Source organism: Stegodyphus dumicola, chromosome 11, assembly GCF_044657685.1.
Source record: "Stegodyphus dumicola isolate Sdum_Otavi_A_Nest chromosome 11, ASM4465768v1".
NCBI lineage: Eukaryota > Metazoa > Arthropoda > Arachnida > Araneae > Eresidae > Stegodyphus > Stegodyphus dumicola.
The window spans coordinates 72,479,111-72,487,892 of record NC_140778.1 but is presented as its reverse complement, the minus strand read 5'-3'; the positions used below and the strand labels follow the sequence as shown (position 1 = coordinate 72,487,892).

Sequence of the window (8,782 nt, the reverse complement as noted above, 5' to 3'; positions counted from 1 at the left end):
TTCGTACACATTTCCTTACATGAAAATTAAGGACTTTTAAGGACCATCAAAGAAAAAATTAAGGACCTATCAGCAAACAAAAAAATGAATAGAATAAAGCAATTATCCATACAACCGACTTCATGCTTGTAATTTCACTTTAAGAAACTAACAGAAGTGTGTATTATGCATTATTATTAAATTCAATTCAATACTTACCATAAAACAATTTTGAAAATTAAACTAACTCCCTACAAGTTATGAAGTAGATAACATTAAATTAGGAACATAATTTCTTGAAAAACATGTATAAGTGTATTTTACACTAATAACAGTCACTATTTTAGAGATTAACATGATTATTATTTACCTTGATATTTATTTAAACACAGTCAACTACTATTATAATCACAATGTAAGAATATTTTTCAGATTAAAATAACTGATTTGTAAACATACAATTTATTTCCTTGGTTTTTTGAAAGATACTAGAATAATAAACTGTACAATAAAAGATACAAAACATTTGTGCTTTTTTTAAATCTGAAATCTTTTCAGCTATTTTAACATCTAATTTATTTATGTCTATTTCCTTTTCTTTAACTATTCTTCTAAGTTCATTTGCTTTGATAAACAAATCAATGTTCCTGCTGGTCTCAGCTTCATCTGCTAAAATATCTACTTCTTTAATGATATCTTTAATGTCCCTTTGAAGAAATTTTTTCTTCTGCTTCATATAATCAATTTCTTCCTCAATGATATTTCTTTTCCTGTTTGAATTTTCAGATTTAGTTAAAGATTTTTGTTCTTCTAAATATTGAATGTTCTTCTAAATACTGAACTTCTAAATAACGAACTCCACTTCTTGCAGAAGCTGCTGCTGATCTCATTTCTTTATTAATTTCGATATTAAGAACACCTCCAGAAACTTTTATGTAATCAAATACTGTGCGTTGAAAAATGTATGATGAGTCACTTAAATTTTCAATTTCAATTGTTTTATTTACAGAGAAGCCCCTTTCCACAGAGGCCTGTTCATGTGACAAGATAAGAAAACTTGTCACAGTGAATACTTGAATAGTGAAAATATACATGTTTTACTATATATATATATATATATATAATTTATTTCCTAAACAATATTGATTGATTATATTATCTCCCAAGTTTAATTAAAGTAGAATTATTTTAAAAGAGTGAATCCATACTGGTAAGTTATATTTTGAAAGATGTATATTTATATATACAGTACAAAGTCCAAGATCCGGACATCCAATATCTGGAATGATCTAAAATCCGGACCTCAAAGCCACCACCAACCAATTTTTTAGGGCTTTTTTGAAGGGAAGGTGTATGCTTTACGCACGCGCATTAGATTTTGTTCCTCATCACAAAAAAACATGCCGGAAATCCCGATTCTTAATCTCAGTTTGCCGCTAAATAAAATATCTCATTATTGAAGAAATAATTATTTTAGAATAAATTTGTGTGATTAGTAACTTGACTTTCATAGCTGCGTATCTGCTTGGCATAATCTCAAACCGAAACATTTGTTAATTTTACACCAACTAATATTTTATCCCCTTGATGCCGAAATCTCGAATCATTATTTATTGTATTTTGCTTTCATCACCACATGTTTATCAACGGATGACAACTTGAGAGATGAATCATGCAGCGACGCCAAATAACAGAGTATTATCCGATTACAGATTTAAGTTTAATGCACTAAAATGTTGACAGGGGGAGATTTAGCAGTAATTTCTTTCCTTATGCTAAAAATAGATTTTGTTAATGATACTCATAGGACAAACGATTATATTTAGTGCTATTTGAATTAAGAATAACTAATTTGTTATTCACATAAAGCCAGAACTAGCGCTAGAGCTCGCATGGCCGCACCAGTTGGCAGACTTTAGCGAAGTTAAACAGAAGTTTTTCATTGCGATGACAATGCCCAATCATCAATCAATTAATGGAGAGCAAAATCTGTAGTATGGTTCTAAATCCAGAAAATACAGCTACCGATAGTGAAGAAAGTAACAGAGAGGTTACTGAACGAGAAAAAATTTTGATTGACAAGTTATTCAGAATTCTCGACACAGCAATTACGTGACTTGAACAATGGAACTTAATAACTGAACAAGAAATTATATGTCTATAGTATTAGTCTAAAGTATTAGCAGAGAAAACAAATCAAACAACTGACATTGAAAGAAATGTTTAATAAAGTAAACATATAAATATTAAGCTCTTTTCTTTTGTAAATTTTGATACCCTTCAAATCATAAATGCTTCATTATTTCATAAATCACGATTTCATATTTTCAATTTTATAATTTCTACGTGCTACCTTAGTAGATTTAAAATGATCCAATATCCGGAAAAATCTCAAATCTGGGATCGCCAAAGTCCCGACGAGTCCGACCTCGGACTTTGTACTGTATAAATATATATATATATATATAATACGGAATGTATATTTTCAGTTAAACTTCTACCCAATAACTTTAGTAATTCATGAAAGTTAATTTTGCGTCTAGTTAATTCAGGAAAATTAGTTTCAATTAGTTGTTTTCAGCTTTAAAAATATTAAAAATTTTTTAATTAGTTATTTTCAACTAATAATTGTATCGCCATTAGCAAAAATTATGCATTACTATCAACAACATAGGTTTAAACCAAATACTTAATTGTCTATTGAAGCTTCAAAACGTATTTCCGAACTTCACTTTTTCTCGGCTAGCGTTACCGAATTTGCCCTTGACGACCTAAAATCGAAATGGAGCCAACAGATTTCCCGCGAAATCGATAACAGACCCTCTGCAGAAATAAACTCATAATCCCGATATCCCATACACATAGTATGTGCAAAATGGAATAAACTCCGTAGAAGGTGATAAAAAATTAATTTATGGCTTAATTGAAACAAACACAGAAATTAAGCTAAGCAAAACCGTGTAAAAACAAATTGAAATGATAAAACGAAACTTAATTTTCAACGCCGACTCTCCCATTCTAGAAATTTCAATTTGTTTCAGACAAAGACCACATTTAAGGATTGCCATCCATCAATATCCAGTCTTTGCAGTCAGCTTGATGAAGCCACAGTTTATTGAAAATGCACTTTCCAGGCATCTCGTTCCTATTGGTGTCGGAAAGGTTGTCTTCCAGGTTGGAATTGCTCTAATTTTGGCAAATATTTTCAGAATCGCCCCCCTTTTTTTTTCTCGAGCACCTTCATCATCACTTTCGCGTCTTAAAGAACTTCCGGCTTCCCGCTTTCGTCACAATCTGCCTAAATTTATGGATAACACCTGTTTCGAAAGATTGGGTGAATAGCCAATCAGACACCAATACTGTCGTTCGGGTAGCTAATTTTTTGCAATGCAAATCTGCCAACAGATTGGTTAAGAGCCATGTAATTTTAATTCCATATTCATGAGAAATCGTAATTCACACTTAGAATGGCAATCATTAGAAATGATAAGAAATGTCAAATGAGCAAAATTAAGGACCATTTATTCATTTTGGCCAAAATTAAGGACTTTTAAGGACCAAAAATCATTTTTGAAAAATTAAGGACTTTTAAGGACCGTACGAACCCTGGTTTAACAAGTGGTGGAGATGAGTTTAATAAACAGTGGTTTTTCCATGGATCACTATGTATTTATTTTGGTTCCTGGCAATCTGAATATTATAAGCAGCTGAGTTTATCAACTGGCAAGTTAAATAAGCAGTAGGTAATGCATTTTTTCTCTCAACTCTGCTTATAACAATCTCCTGTTCTCATTAGAAATGTTATATTGTAGCTCTCGTACTGAAAATTTTTTAAAATTTATTTTAACAATAGCTTCAAAGCATCAAAGTAGTGATGCTACAAGTTCTTTTAAACTTAAGTTATAATTTTACATGGATATCCTGCTTCCCAACACAGCCTTTGCTGTACATCTTGGAAGTGATTACTCCTGGCCATATACAAGAAAGCCATAACTTTCTCATCACTGTTAGCAGCAAGATGAATTATTAAACTACCCATATTGATGATATGATTCCATTTTAAGAGTTTGTCACATTGTGACTGAAATATGTATTGATTGTTGAACTGAAATTTCACTGCATACCAGGATTTCTAAAATTCAGAGCAAAGAAATACACAGCAGGAAATTAAAACCACTTTTATTTATACTGACACACACACACACACACAAACAAAAAAACAAACAAAAAAAAAAAAAAAAAACCCAACATTCTACAAAGGCATATGATGCAGGGTCCTAAATGAACAATATATAATATGTTCAGATGGGTAATGTTGAAAATGAGAGAGTCATATTTTTCGGGAAAAAAGATTTTTTGTGTACGTAAAAAGAAAATCAATTCAAATTAGCACAAATTACCACAATTCTTCATTATTGACATTTTTGGGACTTCAGCCTTAGATCCTATTTATGGAAGTTGCCTATACATTTCTTCATTCCTTAACTATCATGTTTTGTCTGCTTTTTTAGGGGGGGGGCTAAAAAAATATTTAGTTTTTTAAAGCTTTTTCATCATATCTGATGTGTATGGTTACATGCATTGTTGATAAAATATATAGACGGGTGAAAAACTCATTAACTACTTCAAAAGAATTTATTCAGTGTGAGGTACATGAAGCTTTACACTACATGAAAATAAATAGGAGAAACTGCTACAATCACCATATTATGGAAGTGCATTACAATGACATCTGTTCTGACAATACATTTCTCATGTTGAACAGAAATATGTACAACTGAAATTCTATACAGAGCTTACATTTAGTTTCCTGAATGAATGGATGGATGATAGGGTAAACTAAAAAACAAATTATATACAAGAAAAAAATTAAATAGCTGTTTAAAAAACTGAATTGGAAAATACAATTTCTATACAACAAATGCACAAAAATATGAATTAGATGCACAATTACAGGAGGTGCAGATACAATTATTCTTAAACATTCTAATATGACCATGACTCAAACATTTGGTACATAATATTCAAATGTTTTCACAAAAATATAAATCAGATGCATAATATATGGCGCACAAGCAATTCATTCTCAGATATTCGAAATTGACATTATTCAATGACAATACAAAAGAAACTAAAATGCTATCACATTACAGAGATCAAAACTTTTCCTTAAAATTTCATTTGAACACTTAATTCTTAGAAAACTTATCACAAATATTTGTCAAGCATATTCATATAGCATACAATTAATAAAATTTAAATAGTTATAATCTAATTGGAACATCATGAAATATAAGTAATATAAGGCTTTAAATTCATTTTATTACCATTCATTGTAAATACAAATTTATTTCACAAAGTTGCTAGTTACCAAATGAAGTGGGTAAAAACAGGCACTGTTATTAGTTTTCCAGATTCATGAAAAGATCTTACAATGCATCTGTTAACACATACACAAATTACAAACAAAATTTTGAAACTATATAAAAAAATTCAAATAATAAATATAGAAGGCAGATACTTTTCACATTTTTTAGAATATAAAATTATTTATGCTGATTGCATAAAAACAACATCTTTTTGGTCTAAGTAGGAACAAGGTTAAAATGCAGCATAAAAATCTTTTAAATTTAAAATAGAAAAATAACATTCTTAAAAAGATAAATAAGTACATAAACATGGAAGGCATGATATGATATGCATATCACATCACCAAACAGCTATGCAGTTAATACTTATCTACTCAGTTACCTAATTCTTTCCAACAGTCAATTTTAATAAAACATCAGCACATTAATATCAAATGGAATAATATGCACAGAGGAATGTCAATATATTTAATGATGGAACAGTCACAAATGAATTCACATAACTATGTTACAAAAATGACTTCAATGAACTAGAACATTTTCCCCTTCATTTATACAGCAGTCTTGCAATCACAGTCAAATCAGTTCACATAGAAGCCTACAGAAAGAAAGAAAAAAAGCTGAGCTATCAAGACAAATGTTATATTAGATGACACAGCTGAGCTATGTTAGAAATGAAAAGTTTAGACCAAAGAAGCTAAAATTCTCTGGTCTCTGTATACTATTATTCTCTTAAAATCTTTTGTTAAACCAGCAGCTTCTCAAACTTTCTTATCTGTATGATATCTTCTTCTATAATAATAAAAGCAAGTGTAATGTGTCTGTCTGTCTGACCGAGCTCTCCAGCCAAATCTATCGCACGCAGGGACCTGGAATTTTTTATACGGAAGCACAAAGGGGCTGGCCACCAGACCTCGAAGCCCGATTTTCGATTTTTGAATTAGAAAAATTTAAAAAAAATTATTTATAATTAATTAATCACGGTTTTTCTGACTCACTGATATTATTATTTGTTTTCAAATAACGTTCGATTGTAACAATTGATTTCTTTATTCTAGCGTTAGTTTGCTGTTTTGACGATACATTAAATCGATTAATTACAATTCATTTCTTTTTTGTAGCTTGTGGGGGGGGGGGGAAGAGAGAGAGACAGTCTACATGTCCTACACTACTATTCCTGCGCTATTCACTTATCTGCATTTTCTAAATGCACGGGCAACGCCGGGCGGGTACACCTAGTAAGGAATAAAATTTGTTTTACTATGTGACTGATAAGCCTACCAAAATTCTACAGTGTCATGCTACAAAATAGAAATTTCCACAGGCTATAGATAAGATACATAAAACATTGTTAGACTTCATGTGAATTTTTACCTGCATAAGAACATTTTTATTTATGCTATAATAAGATTTTAAAAACAAAATTTGCAAGCGAACTTTATCAATAGGTATTTGCTAATAAATATTAAAGGCGAGTGAATCATCAATTACAAGGGCAAATACATTTGGTTTTAACAAAAGTTTACCTCCACTGCAAATATTGTCTGCGCAAACAGTTTGCGTTGGCACGTTTATTCATATTTTGTCTAACGATTTTTGGCATTTGAAAGAAAGAGACTTGCTTTAGAACACTGTATTGTAAAATTTGTAAACAAATATTGTTATCATTAAAGTAAAAGGCGTCTGAAATGGAACTATCACGCTACCAGAGTAGAACCATCACTTACTTCCAGTTCTGTTGCAAAAAGTCAGCTACAGAATGTTACCAAATCATGTGTACAGCTTTAGGCACTAATGTATCATATGACACTGTGTAGATTTGGTATCAAAAGTTCAATAAGAAGGACTATGACACTAAGAAGCAAAACGTTCTGGCTGCCTACTGATGTTGAAGAGCATCATCCCTGCCTGAGAGCCTGCCTGTGAGAACTTGTGCAAGAAGATCAGTATGCTACCACTTGACAGTCTAGTAAGGAGTTAAGACGTTACTGCCATGTCCATTAGTTGTGTTATGCATCACATAAACTTGACATACATGTTCAATCTCTGGGTGCCGTATGAGCTGACTGAAGCAGCTAAGGACAGATGTGTTCGGGCTTGCACTAATCTGTTCAAATATCTACGCAAGGGCAAAATTCTGGACCTGATCATCAATTGTGATGAAAAGTGGATTTACTTCAATAACACAGGCTGAAAAGGGGTTTGATCTGTGCCCAGTGAGCCCGTCAGCAGCATCGAAAAGCACAATTAACAAAAAGATCATGCTCTGTATCAGGTGGGATTACCATGGTATTATCCACAAAGAGTATCTGGAAAATGGTAAAACCCTCGACAGTAAGGTGCACAGTGAGATGCTAGTCCGTGTTGACAATGCATGAAGGAAAAACATCAAACTGAGTTCTGGTGCAAAAAGGTAATGTTCCATCAGGATGATGCAAGAACAAGTGTCTGCATTCACCAGCTGGACTCTGTACAGACTTGAATAGGATCTTCTGCCACATCCACCATATAGCACCGACATTGCTCCTACCTTTCTTCGCACCTGCAGCTACATCTTGCTGGTGCTATCGTCCATTCTGCACAGAATGAGGAAGATCTGATTTTGGACTTGCGGCCACCATGTTTTTGGGCCAAAGGCTTTGCAAAGCTACCAAAACACTGGCATCAAATCATAGATTTGGATGGTGATTACTATCCAAACTTAAGATACTGCATTTTTTTTTTTTTTTCTAACTTTATATTAAGAATTTTTTGGGGGAAAAATTTCACTACAACCAGATATTTTCCTTTCACTCTTGCAGTTATTGAGATAAATACCCCCCAAATCATCCCCAAAGAAACCAAACTGTCTGTTCCTAACATTTCAAAAATGTGCCTTGATACTGAAAGCACTAGGTACATGGGGTTTTCCCCCCTTTTTAATTTATGTTATCATTCTGAAATGCCATATTGTTACTTTCATTATATTTCCCTTAATGTATAAATATTTAGATAGTTTTAACTAAGGACTTGCAAAATGAAATTATTAGATATTACTTATGGCCCAGCAAAACCACAAAAATTTACTATACAACAGGATACTTACAAATAAAAAATGTTTGAAAATACCTACATACATTAGTAGTATTCCATTTAGATTCCTTGTACAAAGCTGATTACATACGAACCATGAACATACATATTAAGAAAAAAATTAGATACCAAGTTTTGAAGTTTATATAATAGTTGTTGGTTTGTATATCAATAATCATACTGAATAGATGGTATACTCTACATCACCTTTAAATTTTGCAGCTGAAATGAAAGTAAATTAAACAGCAAAAAGTATAATGTCTGGGCTTGAATAATCTCAGAATATCTTTTTGAACAGGATCTATAATGATCCATCATGTGCCCTTTTAAACATGGTACATATACTGATTTTTACAGCCCTC

General features: G+C 31.8%; 1 protein-coding gene across 3 annotated transcripts in view; it reads right to left on the bottom strand.

Annotated features, from left to right (window-relative positions):
• Positions 1-4,595: 4,595 nt before the first annotated feature.
• LOC118186697 (NPC intracellular cholesterol transporter 1-like) overlaps positions 4,596-8,782 on the bottom strand; it is a 99,011-nt gene continuing 94,824 nt past the window's right edge. For all 3 annotated transcript variants that reach the window (XM_035356822.2, XM_035356823.2, XM_035356824.2), the window contains one exon: positions 4,596-5,946. In XM_035356822.2, the coding sequence (XP_035212713.1) occupies positions 5,935-5,946 (12 nt within the window). In that variant the 3' untranslated portion in view covers positions 4,596-5,934. The remainder of the gene's footprint in view (positions 5,947-8,782) is intronic.